This window comes from Gymnoscopelus microlampas (genome assembly GCF_963454915.1).
Source record: "Gymnoscopelus microlampas genome assembly, chromosome: 1".
NCBI lineage: Eukaryota > Metazoa > Chordata > Actinopteri > Myctophiformes > Myctophidae > Gymnoscopelus > Gymnoscopelus microlampas.
Genome location: NC_139962.1, coordinates 8436534 through 8453168, shown reverse-complemented (window position 1 = coordinate 8453168; position 16635 = coordinate 8436534). Strand labels below are relative to the sequence as shown.

Genomic DNA, 16635 nt, shown 5'->3' with positions numbered 1-16635 from the left:
TGTTGTCTTCTTTTCACAGAGCTTCTTTACGGACGAGGAGATGAATAGTGCCGCGCTATGAGCTTGTAGATCTGCTATTTTTGAAAAATCGTGAAAATATTTTTTTTCATATTTTTTCTTTTTAGGATTTTGAAAATGTTTAGAAGCGGCCTCAGGTCTTAATGGGTTAAAAGAAACCTGTATGCCTCAACTCATAGACATTTCTCAGAAAATTGTCTGTTCACTTTTTCAATGGGAACTACATGAGAAGGTCATGATCTATCAATGGTAAACATATAATAATATTTTACTGTTCCAAATTGGAGAAATCTCACTTTAAAAACCCCTTTATGACTCAACTCATAGACCTTTCTCAGATCTTTAATTTAATTGGATTTCTTTTTTTTTTTTTTTTTTTTTTTTTTTTACTTAAATTTTTATCCCACGATTTTTGTAACCCATTTTTTTCACCCGGTGCCAATTTCCTAAGTGATCCTGGGCGCTACACCAGCCCTACACCAGCACTACACCAGTCCCCCACAGCCAGGGAGGCCAGGGCCGAGCTCATGCTTCCTTCAATGCATGAGAGCCAACTGACCTTCTTGTCACCTGACAGGGGAGAGTTTCCCTGGTTGGACGTAGCGCGTGGAAGGAACACGTTATTCCAACCAGTTCCCTTCCCCTCCATCAGGCGCCCCGGCTGTCATGGGGGAGGCGGTATAGTGACCAGGATTACTACATGTTTTTGTGAGGGTATTAACTACCCTAGGAGACACGGGGAGAACATGCAAACTCCACACAGAGTAGGCCCTTTCGCCAACCCCACCCTGGGTATGGGCGCTGATGACGCGGAGGAGAAGACACGCCCCCAGCGCCCACAGCGTCCCTGGCGGGAATCGAACCCAGGACCTTCTAGCTGTGAGGCGACAGCGCTACCGACTGCGCCACCGTGCCCCTGTAATAATTGGATTTCTTTGATTTTTTTTTTCTTAAATTCTTTTGAACAGTGTTAAATTTATTTATGTTTTCGGAAACATATATATATATATATTTTTGAGTGGTGCCAACCACTCCTATATCTGACTTTGTCCGTGTGTCCGTCCGTATGTATGTCCAATAAACAAACATTGATGACAACATCAATACGGGGCTCATCAAAGGCACCACTCTCTTCACACAGGGTGTGATTTTCTTGCGACCCATACAAATGGGTCCACGACCCAAAAATGTGTCCCGTTTGGGAGCCACTGGTCTAAATGGTGTCCTCTCCTCCTGCTCTTTGCAGCTACACCTTCCAGGTGGTGCAGGAGAACGCGGACATCTTCTGGAAGTTCCAGAGGTACAACCTGATCGTGGAGTACCACAGCCGCCCCGCCCTGGCCCCGCCCTTCATCATCATCAGTCACCTGTCCCAGATCCTCTTCAGCCTGCTCAGACGACCCGAGCCCAAACAGGAGCACCTAGGTACCCAAAACACCCTTATTATAGCTGGCTAAAGTACAGGGACGTGCACAGATAGACTCTAGGTGGTGCTAGAGCAACTGCCCTTTGCCCTCTTGACCAGAAGTGCCCTTTTGAAAAAAAGTTTACAGCAGTCAGTTTACAGCAGGGGTCTTCAACAGGGGGTCCGGGACCCCTAGGGGGTCCGCCAAATCTTTATGTGATATGATTTTTTTTTTTTACCATAACCACTCGAAACCTAGCATCCCTTTTCTGAGGAGAACTTTAGCCAAAAATAGCCGATCTACAAGCCCACAACGCCTCGCGCTGCGAGGCGTTGTGGGCTTGTAGATCTGCTATTTTTATAGGTATAGGTGTAGAGGGAAAAAAGAGCAGACCAAGTAAACAAAAAAAGTATAATTTACTTGAGCACCTGCCCCTCAAACTGTCTGTGCACGCCACTGCTAAAGTACTCGCATTTCTTACTTTAGTAAAAGCATAAATACTGCAATGTCGAAATACTCTGTTACAAGTGAAAGTCCGGAATTCAAAATTTACCGGAATGTAAAAGTGTAACGGTATTGGCATCAAAATGTACTTAGAGTACCAAAAGTAGAAAGTACTCATTATGCAGAATGTCAAGTGTCAAGTTTTAAAATGTTTAAAATGTATACAAATCTTTTGAAAATACACTGACACGCACACGCACGCACGCACGCACACACACACACACACACACACACACACACACACACACACACACACACACACACACACACACACACACACACACACACACACACACACACACACACACACACACACACACACACACACACACACACACTCTGAAATGAGGTGACTTTAACCAGTGTGATTAAATCCCAGCAGGGAAGTGCTCTCTGACACAGACACTATGTGTGTAATAGTGAAACCTGTCAGTTTGTACCGTTACAGTGAATAGGGAAATAAATTGTATGTGTGTACAGTACGTGTACGTATGTGTGTGCATGCATGTGTGTGTATGAGCGTGCGTGCGTGCGTGCGAGACCAAAGAAACCCAAACAGGCTTTTGCACTGGTTTGTGGATTTCATGTATTCTTCTTGTGTTTCACTCTGTGTGTGTGTGTGTGTGTGTGTGTGTGTGTGTGTGTGTGTGTGTGTGTGTGTGTGTGTGTGTGTGTGTGTGTGTGTGTGTGTGTGTGTGTGTGTGTGTGTGTGTGTGTGTGTGTGTGTGTGTGTGTGTGTGTGTGTGTGTGTGTGAAAGAGCACTTCCCTGCGGGGATTATCCGACAGATTAAAGTCACAATGTTTTTTCCGGGGTTGGTCAGCACACGATCACTCCACTCGCCTCCAAACTTGCCACAGACTGTTGATCAGTGCTCTGGCTAATACTTAGGCTTCTTTCCCCGCCTTCAATGTACTTACATATTGTACAGTTAATATAAAACTGCGCGAAGCGGCCCACACCTCTAGTACTGTGTAATTTATACATTCTATTTAAATGTAAGGATTAATCCTGTCAATCAGTGTGATTGACAGGAGAGATGATCAGATGAGCAGAGTTTGTACCATTACGGTTCCAACATGGACTGAAGTATGGGTAGAGTCTCTCAGTGAAGGTGCAGCCAGTGAAAGAGTAGATATGAACTCTGGTCTCCACATCATAAAAGGAGACCAGACCCTCCTCATAATCCACAAACACTCCCACTTTCTGGACCTCCTCTCTTACAGGGAGGAGGACATCAGGGTCAGCAAGAGCCTCGTACTCATTTCCATTCCTCAACCATATAGTCCAGTAACCATTGTTGGGGCTCAGTTTAATGTATCCCTTCCTGTTGATGGACTCTCTGGCCACTCCTACATCCCACCCAGTTTTCCCTCCAACCTGAACCTCATAGTAAAACCTTCCTGAAGAGAAGCTTTGTTTTCCTAAGACACAGACACATGGATAGAATCTATCTGTGTTCTTTGGGAGATTCTTCTTTACGTTTCCATGACTCACTTGTTTTCCATCCTCAGACAGGATGAGATAGGGACAAGCTGTATCAGGGTCCAGAGTTACATCCACCTCATATTGCTGGATCCTCCTCATCTCAGCATCACACAGCTTGTTCTCCATCTCTTGACTGAGTGTCTTCTCCATCTGTCTAGAACTTTCCCAGTGATGTCTAAGAACCCAAACAGTGACGTCTCAAGTCACGATCCAATAATGGTCAGCTTTGACTTCCAGTCGGTGCTCTAATGGCTTCAATAGTTGGATGCAAAGTTTGCTTCTCTTTCACTAATGTCCTCACACTGTGTGGAATCAGCCTTTAAATCCAGCTCCTCAAATCTCCACTCGTCAAATATGATGTCATTTTCCCAAAATGGAGTTCCATGTGACTCCAGACCGGCCTCAACGTGCTGTGAATGGACACGCCGGGTAACCATGGCAACACGGGCGGCCATAGCTGTATCGTTAGAGAGCCCGCCTGGGAAGGCAAAGGTCCCAGGTTCGATTCCAAGCCTCAGCAATGTGTCAAAGCGTCAAACTGAGAAAGACACTTAAAGCCCTAACTGCTCCCCGAGCCGCTACAACCAACAGCTGCTCACTGTTCCTAGGATAAAAATATAGTGACAGAAATCTTATGATATTTATAACTTTATATCAACAAACATGGACACCGGCAAGAGTAGTCACACACACACACACACACACACACACACACACACACACACACACACACACACACACACACACACACACACACACACACACACACACACACACACACACACACACCACACACTGAAATGAGGTGACTTTAATCAGTGTGATTAAATCCCAGCAGGGAAGTGCTCTCTGACACAGACACTATGTGTGTAATAGTGAAACCTGTCAGTTTGTACCGTTACAGTGAATAGGGAAATAAATTCTCATTTAATGAATGTTAAGTGTCTGTAAATTAATTCAGTGTGCGCGCGCGCGCGCGCGTGCATGTGTGTGTGTGTGTGTCTGTCTGTGTGTTTCACTGATACACATGCTGTCTGTGTGAGAATATTTAATAAGTTAATAAGTATTTCCCCACTGAGCTTATTCACACAAATGAAATTCAACTCATTTAATGAATGTTAATGATCTGTTAATTACAATGTGTGTGTGTGTGTGTGTGTGTGTGTGTGTGTGTGTGTGTGTGTGTGTGTGTGTGTGTGTGTGTGTGTGTGTGTGTGTGTGTGTGTGTGTGTGTGTGTGTGTGTGTGTGTGTGTGTGTGTGTGTGTGTGTGTGTGTGTGTGTGGCCATTTTTTTTTTACTATATTGTCTGTGTGAAAGACTGCAGGGATTATCCAACAGATTAAAGTTACCTCATTTAATGAATGTTAATTGTCTGTAAATTAATTGTGTGTGTGTGTGTGTGTGTGCGTGTGTGTGTGTGCGCGTGCGTGCGCGTGTGTGTGTGTGTGCGCGTGTGCGTGTGTGCGTGCAGAGAGGGATCTTCCAGCAGGTCTGGACCAGAGGTTGATGACCTGGGAGACGGTTCAGAAGGAGAACTATCTGGCCAAACTGGAGCGTCAGCGCTGGGAGAGCAGCGAGGAGCGGCTCAAGAGCACCTCCTCCAAGTAAACACCAGCTGCACTATGTCAGCGGAAATGTACAGCGCTTGATTTGCACCCTATAGGGCATTTTCCATTTCCATTGTCCTTTAAGAAATGTAGGTACCAACCCTAGGTGGGGTTAGCGAAAGGGCCTTTCTGTGTGGAGTGTGCATGTTCTCCCCGTGTCTCCTAGCCCATTGAGACCTGAAGCCGATTCTACATGTCTCCTAAAGCTCAACAGTTTTCTGAAAAACCTATGTTTCTATATCAGTGGTGCTCAATCTTTTTCATGTCAAGGACCCCCAAAATTATATGTATTTGGCCGCGGAACCCCATCAAAATTATTTTGTTCCAGGGACCCCCCAGAAGCAACGATTTGAGTTAAAAATGTTCGCTTTAAAAAAATATATATATTCAAAGATTTGCAGACATTTTCACGAATTTTCAAAAATAGCAGATCTACAAGCTCGTAGCGCGGCACTCGGTGCCGCGCTATGAGCTTGTATATCTGCTATTTTTGAATAGCCAAAGTGTAAAATAATGCTTTTTAGCTCAAATCTAAAAATGACACAGTTCCAGGTCTTAATGGGCTGGGGCAGGGGTTCCCATCCTCTCTGTTACCACGGACCTGCTGACAGTTCACAAAAGGTTCGCGGACCGGCATGGTTCGGTCCGGTCCGGTCCGGCCCGGTTCGGTCTGGGGGGGGGGGGGGCGGGGGGGGGCTCATCATTCGTACCAAAACACAGTCATTGACTGGCAGTCAATGACTGGCTGGTGGCTGCTATTTATATGTTATCAAATCACTACATAATGTTATATCATTGCCCTAAATGGCGATATATTAACAAGGAAAGGATGATTAAAAAATCATTATGTCTTGATTATTAGCCTTGATGACTGTCTTGACTCTGTCTGTATCAGAAACGACTTTGGACAGGTGGCAAGCTTTAGTTAAACTTGCAGAGTGACACATTACTTCACCTGAGTTACATCTTCTGATAGTTGTACTTGAATGTTGACATGAAATAATAATCCCGTTTAATGTTTTATTAGCGCAAGCGTGAAAAATCTAAATACAGCGTGTAGTGGCGCTGCTGGTAAACACGCGTTGAAAGGCTAGGATCATAATACCAAGGATTCGACAGTGATGTCACTGCTATGCAACACGGAAGTAGCACGGCATAAAGATACCAAGGATTCCTCAGTGATGTGACATCACTGACGAATCCTTGGACATGTGACCGCCTCAGTTTTTCTCCGTTGTTTGTAAAATCCTGGTGATGCAATGTTGACTCAACGTTGCCTGTGAGGCAACGAATCCTGGTGACTCAACGTTGCCTGTGCATATGGTAGGATACAATCCATAAACTTGGAATTCCCGGCCGCCTTCTCGTGGACCGGTGGTACATGTGCCGGTCCACAGACCGGTGGTTGGGAACCCCTGCCCTAGGGTGAATACCCTCATATAAAACATGCAGTAATCCTGGTCTCTATACTGCCTCCCCCTGGTCAGCCAGGGCGCCTTAATAACCGCCTTATGGAGGGGAAAGAAACTGGTTGGAATAACGTGTTCCTTTCCACGCGATACGTCCAACCGGGGAAACTCCCCCCTGTCAGGTGATAAGCGGCTTGCTAGCTCCTCATGCATTGAAGGAAGCATGAGCTCAGTTCTGGGCTCTCCCTAGGCTGGCATAGGGAGAGTAGCATTACATAGGCAATTGGCACTGGGTGAAAAAATGCGTTACAAATATCGTGGGGAAAACAAGAAAGAAATGTAGAGCGCTTACTGTACCGTTAAGAAATGTAGTGCATGTTTAACTGCAGAGTGTTGATGCCTACAGGGTCCAGAGTGTTTTAACTGCAGAGTGTTGATGCCTACAGGGTCCAGAGCTTGTTGAGGATCGTCAGTGGGTTCAAGGACCAAGAGAAACGGCTCCTGTCCATGGAAGCTCAGGTAAGTGACGCCAAGATTGGCTTCCAAAGTTTGCAGGAGTGGTCCGTTTTGAACAAAATGCCCCAAATCACGAACGCAGCGCGCAATTGCAGTGAAACCTTTCACGTGCATTTCCACTATAGGTCAAGGAAGAACCCCTTTCACATTGTCCTGTTATAGCGCCACCAGGAGGCAGATTTGTGCAAAACATTTTTTTTTTTTCATATTACTCCTACACATTCTGTCCAAACATCACGCAAATCGGTACAAATGATCTCTATAGCCATGTGATTGAGACGGTTTCATCCGATTTTTCATATTCCATCCTGATTGGCGGATTCCGAACATTGATGGCCCACAATAACCTACCTGATGGAGACCTGTGCTCCGAGGAGCACTTTTTCTAGTTCTGTCTCTCCCTCTCACCCCCCTTTCACTCCCCTCTCTCTTTCTCTCTCTCTCTCTCTCTCTGTTTCCCCCTCTCTTTCTCTCTTCCTCTCTCTCTCTCTCTCTCTCTCTCTCTCTCTCTCTCTCTCCCTCCTAGTCCAGGGGCCAAGGCAGATTTTGGTACCACCTAAGGTGGCTGTATATTTTTGGTATTTTTGTATTCCTACATGTCTCTAGTTTATATTTTGGTATGATACATCTTCCAATTCAGTAGCTTAATGACAGTAATCACTCTAAACCGGCTAATGTATCCGGTAGGAGACACAAAGTACAATCTTTGTGTCTCCTACCGGAAATACACCCGGGCATCAAATTATTGCGACAAAAAACAAAATATATCCATGTATTCAAGGCTTCATGGGGTGTGCAATTGACAGAAAATAATCATTTTTTGGGTGAACTCCTCCTTTAAGTTTCCAGGGGGACTCTCTACCCATTCAGCTATGACCACCCTAGACCGAAGGAGGGTCAACTTTTACAAGCTTATGGAAAGCAGTCTTTTTGCAAACACCAAAAATCTGAGAAGTTATCAATTGCACACCCCATGAAGCCTTGAATACATGGATATATTTTGTTTTTTGTCGCAATAATTTGATGCCCGGGTGTATTTCCGGTAGGAGACACAAAGATTCTACTTTGTGTCTCCTACCGGATACATTAGCCGGTAGGTAGTGATAACTGCCATTAAGCTACTGAATTGGAAGATGTATCATACCAAAATATAAACTAGAGACATGTAGGAATACAAAAATACAAAAACTTTACGGCCACCTCAGGTGGTACCAATTTGTGAAAATATCAGTGTTGGCCCCTGGACTATCCCTCTCTCTCTTTCTCTCTCTCTCATCCTCACCCCCCCCCCCCCCCCCCCCCCTCTCTATGTTTAACATAAAACTCCTGCTACCTGCTTTAATGAAATGTTGAAGGCATTATGTCATGTGATTATATTTGACTGAGTTCCCCCAGGTGTAATATAAAATGGCTGCCAGGTATTTTTCAGGTATTTTATTTGCTTCATATTGTTTCTGACTGACTACTACTATTATGATGACTTTTATTAGGCCTATATTTTGATATACCGTATGTTTGGATACACATTTCCCTCTTCTTATTACTTACGTTTTGCTTTTATGACGAGAAGTGCATGGGGGATTGCTGCCAAACTAAGTTCCATGGTGTTTTATACGCACTAACTATAAAGCATCTCAAATGCTTTTGTAAAGTGGCCCATGAGTGGCTTTACAAACTCACTGCATTTATCTATACGCTTATTTGACATCACAACCTGGATTATCAGTATAACGTTGGACCACCTTATATTTCACACCTTTTTTTTATGGACTCTGCGTTTCCTCCAGTGGTGGAAAAAGTACTCTTTTACTTGCATAAAAGTAACAATACCGCAATGTAAAATACTTAAATGTTACAAGTTAAAAGTCTGGAATAAAAAAAATACAAAAGTTTTGGTATCAAAATATACTTAAAGTACCAAAAGTTGAAAATAGCAGATCTACAAGCTGCAAAGTACAAGGTTCAAGGTCTTTATTAGTGTCCCAAAAGGGCAATTGGGTTTACAGCAAAGAGGTAGTAGTAGTTTAAAACATACAGACCGTATAGGACAACAAGGACGTGGGACATCATTGCATAAACAGAAACCTGGGCGCTCTAGTGCAAGTATAGAAAGACAATAAAAAATAAAAAAACAGGCTACATCCAGAAAGTGCTTCGATATAAAGTGCTGGCATAAAGTGCTTGTTCGTGCACCGTTATCAGACACAATAAAAGCTCTGTCCAGAAAAGTGCTATGATATAAAGTGCTGGCATAAAGTGCTTAGTTATACACCATTATCATCATCATCATCATCATCAACACCAACATCATATCATTCTTTACCTGTTCCTAGCAGCGTTGTCTGCATGAATTGAGGCAGGTACAAAAGAGTGCTTATACCTGTTATTTCTAGCACCAGAGGCCTCTAGACGGCGGCCAGATGGCAACATCCTATACTCTGCATTGAGTGGATGAGCACTGTCCTGCTGAATGGCCCTGGTCTTCATAAGCAGCTGTCTATTGTAAAAAGGGTCAAGGCTCTCCAACTGGATGCCAGTGATTTTGGAGGCGGTTCTCACAATCCTTCTAAGAGAGTTTTTGTCTTTAATAGTGAGGTTACCATACCAACATATAATGGAGAAAGAGATGACAGAATGAACAAGTAACTAGTAACTAAAGTTTTCAAAAAGATTGCATTGGAGTAAAAGTACAATATTTGCCTCTGAGATGTATAGTGGGGTAGAAGTATTTAACATCGGAAATAGTCCAGTAAAGTAAAAAATCCTAAAAAGTGTACTTAAGTAAAGTACTTGAGTAAATGTACTTAGTTACTTGACATCACTGGTTTCCTCCTCCTTCTAGATCAAGTACTGTGGAGAGGTGCTGTCCTGGGTTGCAGAGTGCTTCTCTCTGAGCACGCTCAAGTGTGACAGAGAGGCTCCTCGAGCGCCACGTGAGTTACACTAAACGCTTAAACCCAAACCATTAGACCCATTCAATCCGGGAACGCACACTGTGTCATCTTTTTTGTTGCCATAACCATTATTTTATACTTTGGGATATAACAAGAAATAGCAGATCTATTGTAGATTTGCTAATTTTCTTTTTTTTTATCGTGAAAATTTGTGCAAATCTTTGAATAAAGTGATGTTTTTTAAGCAAACATTTGTAACTCAAATCTTTGCTTCTTCTGGGAGGTCCCTTGAACATAATATTTTGAGATGGGGGTCTGCGGCTAAATACATAGGAATTGTTGTTATTTGGTTGCTATATCAGTGGTGCTCCAACTTTTCCCATGTCAAGGACCCCCAAAATGATGTATTTGGCCGCGGACCCCCATCTCAAAATATTTAGTTCCAGGGACCCCCAGAAGCAAATATTTGAGTTGAAAATGATCGCTTTAAACATATGTATATTCAAAGATTTGCACAAATTGTCAAGATTAAAACAAAAATAACAGATTGCCGCGCTATGAACTGCCAATAACTGACAATAACGCATATATGCGTTTTTAAAAAACAAAAACAAAAAAAAAAACATTTTTTAAAAGAAATTGACCCAAAGACCAAGGAGATATGATTTTTCAAAGATCTAGACTCGTATCCACTTCCTTGTTAACTTAAAACTTAAAAATTCTGTATCTCGGCTCCTGAGTACTTTTTTAATTTCAATGAAAAATCTCTGGCAGACAACTGCAAAAAAAATCTGAAATAACTCAGGCAGGTTAAGTGTTAATGTAATAATAATCAGATTAATAGCTGATGATTAAATGTGCCATAAAACGGCACACAGTGTCTCTGACAGGCAGCAAGGCCAGCATGAAGGACCCGCCTCCAGCTCAACCAGACCAGGAAGTGAAGCCAGACGACAGGGATGCTAGACCTGGTCACCAAGGATACGGAGCACACAAACGATTCCCTTACATCGATGAATAAACGTGAAATAGACCGTCTTTATCTACGCGAGTTAATCGTTTGTTGTCGGGTGGAAATGAACCTGTGTTCCAATGGATCCAATGTAGTTTAATTTTTTTGGTCTTTTTGAGCGATGTAGCCGCTCCTATAAGTGGGGTTGGGAATCCATCTTTCCCTGTGCCGTGATTGGCTGACTCTATTGACACCCTTTTCGCCGTACCGTGATTGGCTGACTCTATTCAGACCCTTTGCTTTGATTGGCTAGCGAGACGCATGTTGAAATAATAACCTCTAAATAGCACCACGCACTTAAAAAAAAAACTGTTTTTTTAAAAGTGAGCTTCCATCACTGTGATGACCACTGTTGTTTCTAAATAACACCGCTCACTTCACACTGGGTGTGATTTTTTTTTCATTGGTTCAATATTTATATTATCCACAGACAGACTTAAAACTTTCCTCTTCTACCCAGGATTTGAACCTGGTTTCCTGCGCAAGCGCTGTCATCTTTACCATTGAGCTAATAGAGCCCTGTGCCTGCTTGCTCAGGGGATAAATTGAATCTTTGACCATCAGGTCAAAATTCGTGGGAGACAAAATACAACCACCCCAATTGTATAATTTACATTGTATTAACATGCTCTACCATACAAATTGGACAACATTACATTTAATTCATGTTAAAAAAAGTTACATAGTGCCGCTTTAACTTTAAGGTAATCTTTTTTTCATAAATAGAAAAATAGCAGACCTAGAAGCTCACAACACGTCATAGATCTGCTATTTTTGCTACTTTTGCACGACACTCTTGTATGATGAAGTAGAGCATTCATTTATGAAAAAAAAAAACGAATACGCTGAAAAATTGAGATACAAGATGTCTGCCTGACAGCAACAATATGCTATATCGTTGCTGTCAGGCAGAAACCTCTCATCTCTATTCTAACTTGTTGTGTTTTTTTCCGTAAATTAACGCCCTGTTTGATCATACTACAGCGTCACACAAAAGCATCAAAAGTAGCAGATCTACAAGCTCGAAACCGCTGCGAAGCGATGTGTTTTGAGCTTGTAGATCTGCTACTGTTGCTATTTTTCTGAAATCCTGAAAAGTAACAGTTTTGGACATTTGAGTTTTCCACCCGACAGAGATGATATGCTGTATTTCCTTCATGTTCTAGGCCAGGGGTCTTCAACAGGGGGTCCGGGACCCCTAGGGGGTCCTCAGAGTTACTACAGGGGGTCCGCCAAATCTTTGTGTGATATGATTTTTTTTTTTTACCTTAACCACTTGAACCCTACCATCCCTTTTCTAAAGAGAACTTTAGCCAAAAATAGCCGATCTACAAGCTCACAACGCTTCGCAGCGCGAGGCGTTGTGAGCTTGTAGATCTACTATTTTTGGCTAAGAGGTATAGGTGTAAAGGGAAAAAAGAGCGGACCAAGTAAACAAAAAAAGTTCAATCTAAAACACAATTTTATACAATATGTAGTGGGGGTCTTCATCTTTCTCTCAGCTAGGGGGTCCTTGGCCTGAAAACGTTGAAGACCCCTGTTCTATAGGCCATGTCCATGGTCATAAAGGAAGAGTCATAACTATGCTAAACATTCCATCATTAAAGTTTGAGGGTAGATTTTGTCTCATTGTGGTTTGTCGTCGTGTTTTTACAGTAACAATACGGTACTTCTGGGAAACAGATTTCACATTCAATTTCTTATTTCTGTTCATGAAGATTGGTAAACAACTTCATGATCAATTTTGTTTTTACACACACAACGCCTCACGCCGCGAGGCGTTGTGAGCTTGTAGATCGGCTATTTTCACAATGTTTGCCTCTTTCTGACGGAATATTTGACAATTTGGCCAATTTGGTATTAAAAAGGTTTTAAAAGTCATTACATTGTAACTTTATAAATGTCCAGATACCCTGTGTACACTTATACTGTATGTTGGTTTGTTTACTGTTGAGTTAGAAAACAATGGTGCACATTAAAGGGATAGTTCACCTGCAAAATGACGTATTTTCTATCAATTAGTCACCCCATGAAGCCTTGAATTAATGGAGATTTGTTTTTGTTTTTGTCGCATTCCTAAGCTAATAATTTGCTGACCGGCGGAAAGATGCTAATGTCTCCGGTAGGAGACTCAAAGTTCAAAGTTGACACTTTTGAGTGTCCTACCGGGACATTGGCTTAGGAATGTGACAAAACAAAAAAAAATCTCCATGAATTCAAGTCTCCATGGAGTGACTAATCAATAGGAAAAAAAAGGAATTTTGATCCCTTAAACCCATTAAGACCGGGAACGGTTTTTTTATTTATTTGGCTATTCAAAAATAGCAGATATACAAACTCATAGCGCGGCACCGAGTGCCGCGCTATGAGCTTGTAGATCTGTTATTTTTGAAAAATCGTGAAAACATTTTTTTATATTTTTTTCAAAAAACTGTTAGGATTTAGAAAACATTTTTTGAATCGGCCTCAGGCCTTAATGGGTTAAGCTAATCATCTGGGGACCCCTCCCTGAAATAATTTGGGGACCCCCCTGGGGGTTGCGAACCCCCAGTTTGAGAACCAACTGCCCTAAAGAGTTTGTTCTGCAGTAGTAAAATGTTCACACTCACACCACAGGGCAGGGAGGGAACAGAGATGCACCCATTGGGACATTCTGCACCCAAACCCATGTTTGGTTGTTTGTTTACTTTTGTACCAAAAGGAGGAAAACAAATAAATCTTCAATATATGAAAGAAAAATAACAGTTTAAGAAGTATTTCAGCCCTTCAGCACACTATCTTTTAATGAACACAAATCCAATCATACAGATTTCAAATCCAATCATACAGATTTATGACACAACATCCATCATCGGCCACTTGTCTGGCGTCTTATTTTGCCGACACACACTGACTGATGGCGGTGTGTGTGTGTGTGTGTGTGTGTATCTGCTGATACCACCGTTGTACGGCCAATAAATCGGTGCCATCCCTACCAGAGGGTGTGTTCTAAAAATGATTTTAATTTCCACAGCTCAACGACTATAATCTAGAAGACCTCATGAAAAGACACACAAAAAAAACACAAACCCAGGCAGCTCAAGTCAGCCGTCCAATGTCATTGAAGCTGCTGCTGCAAAACAAAAACACGCTTCAATCATTCTTAACCCAGTCAATCTGGGAACGCATATATTATGTGTCAATTTAGATTTTTAGCTATAAACATTATTTTATACTTTGGGCTATTCAAAAATAGCAGATCTACAAGCTCGTACGAGCTTGTAGATCTGCTATTTTTGAAAAAAAAACTTGCAAATCTTTGAATACATATATTTTTTGAAACAACGTTTTTAACTTGAATCTTTGCTTCCGGAAGTCCCTGCAACAAAATAATGTATAAATATTCGCTTTTTAAAAAATACATTTTTTTCAAAGATTTGCACACATTTTCACGATTTTTCTAAAATATCTGATATACAAGCTCCGAGTGCCACGCTATGAGCTTGTAGATCTGATATTTTTGATATTTATTTTTGCATAGCCAAAGAAATCTATGAACGCCGAGCTATGAGCTTGTATGATCTGCTATTTTTGAATAGCCAAAGAAATCTAAAATGACACATGTGTTCCCGGATTTAATGGGTTGAAAGCCTAATTTATATACTTTGTTGTGTAACAGTGTCGTGTGCGCCCAGGAATTGCAGCTCTACAAGCTCACACGTTGACGCATTGTGAGCTTGTAGATCCGCAATTTCTGGCAAAGCCATACTGCCGTATATACGACAAAGTAAATACATTCAGCCTGAGTTGTCTGTGGTTTAATGTTTCACAAATAAATTAGGAAGTGGCTGCTTCCGTACCGTTGGCATTCTTCCAGGTAAAGCTATGATGCTTTGCACTACAGTAGAGTTTCAGTCTGCTGGTCAGCAATCAGCTGCTAAAGACACCAATATTTAAGTGTAATATAATTTATATAAATCATGTGTAATGAAAACATTTGAAAATGACATTCGGAGAAAAAGTGAAATAAGCAACAAACACATTGGCCTACTAGCATTGTGTCCAGTTTTACACACAGGAAAAGACAGTACGGTAGATCAGGGGTCTTCAACAGGGGGTCCGGGACCCCTAGGGGGTCCTCAGAGTTACTACAGGGGGGGGGGGGCACCAAATCTTTGTGTGATATGATTATTTTTTTAACCCTAGCATCCCTTTTCTGAGGAGAACTTTAGCCAAAAAATTGCAGATCTACAAGCTCACAACGCCTCGCGCTGCGAGGCGTTGTGAGCTTGTAGATCGGCTATTTTTTGGCAAAGAGGTTTGGTGTAATAGGGGAAAAAGAGCAGACCAAGTCAAACAAATACAAAAATAATCTGCAACGCAATTTTACACAATATAGTGGGGGTCCCTGCTTCATCTCTCTCTCAGCCAAGGGGTCCTTGGCCTGAAAACATTGAAGACCCCTGCTGTAGCTGTTCAGACCATTTTAAACATTACGTTTTCTTCTCCCATCTCCAAACAATTGAAAACCTATTTATACTGTAAGAAGCAATATTACAATATTAATATGCTAAAGCTCCTGTACAGCCCAAACAACCTCCTGTGTGAGTCCCTGTCAATAGATAAAACTATACAGCATGAGAACTGGAACGTCCATATGTTGAACATATGAATGGATTTGCCCTCTTAATACACGTGACGTTAACATGCTTCTCCCACATGGACTGTGTCAACATTACAGCATTAGATATACATTAATACCTTTATTTTGAACTTAAAAGCTTGGCGACGTACCATTTGAAATCAGTTTCCTCACATTACATCAGATCCTTTAGAACAGTGATGGTTCTCTAACTCCTCCATTCCTTCCCTGAATTACATTGTTACTTTATAGCACCTTACATCTATGTAATTTTACGTTACATAAATGTGTAAATCTTTCCCCCCTAAGATGCAGCATGTGTCACAAGGAAAACTTGAGAGAATATCAGTTTTCTGTTAAAGGTCAGATTGAAATTAACTAACTTTACTGTATATACTTGACGTTTAACCACTTAAACCCCAGCATCCCTATTCTGGGGGTAACATTCGCCCCAGATCCGTTTTTACTAAGTATTCTGAGGGCAAGGCACCCACGTTGAGAAACCCTGCTTTAGACAGATGGGACCCATGGCACTGGAATTTGTATCCCATGTTCACTGTCATCTCACTCATTTTGCATGACTAGGATGTTACCATACTATTGTGGTAATGTACGTTACGTACATACCACAGTTTCATTTATGTTATGTTACCCTCATTTTTCCCTCTACACCAAATCTCTTCACAGAAAATAAGATGTTGGCCAATATTCATGACACGATGCCCAGAATAGGGACGCTATAACGTTCATGTGGTTCAAGTTACAATCCAGGCTTCCTTATTCTGTTTGTTTTCACGCAAATAGTGTGTGGGTTATTATTTCAGATGCATTGCACTACCAGGCCAAACCCTTCTCATCATCTCCAGAGATGAGAATGTGTTTTTTTTGGTTGCAATTCCCAATCCGAACACGTTAACGTCAGGCGCACAGAGGGACAAAATCCGTAAATCCCAAAAATAAAACATAAATCACCCCCCTCTCCGACTTCCACCTTTAAATAATCTGATATCCTATAGATTGTAGTCATTTCAACTTCATTCCCTTTAACCACTATAAACCCCCAGTATCCGTATATGTGGGGGGGGGGGAAGAAATCGCAAGGAAAATAGCAGATCGACAAGCTCACAACGCGTCGAATCGCTTGTCGAACGGCTATTTTC

General features: G+C 42.0%; 1 protein-coding gene across 1 annotated transcript in view; it reads left to right on the top strand.

Annotated features, from left to right (window-relative positions):
* Positions 1-11993, top strand: part of trpm5 (transient receptor potential cation channel, subfamily M, member 5) — a 49384-nt gene extending 37391 nt beyond the window's left edge. Inside the window, exons 22-26 of the mRNA XM_084061272.1 lie at positions 1265-1443; positions 4888-5020; positions 6879-6951; positions 9791-9881; positions 10721-11993. Of these exons, the coding sequence (XP_083917398.1) occupies positions 1265-1443; positions 4888-5020; positions 6879-6951; positions 9791-9881; positions 10721-10863 (619 nt within the window). The 3' untranslated portion in view covers positions 10864-11993. The remainder of the gene's footprint in view (positions 1-1264; positions 1444-4887; positions 5021-6878; positions 6952-9790; positions 9882-10720) is intronic.
* Positions 11994-16635: the final 4642 nt, after the last annotated feature.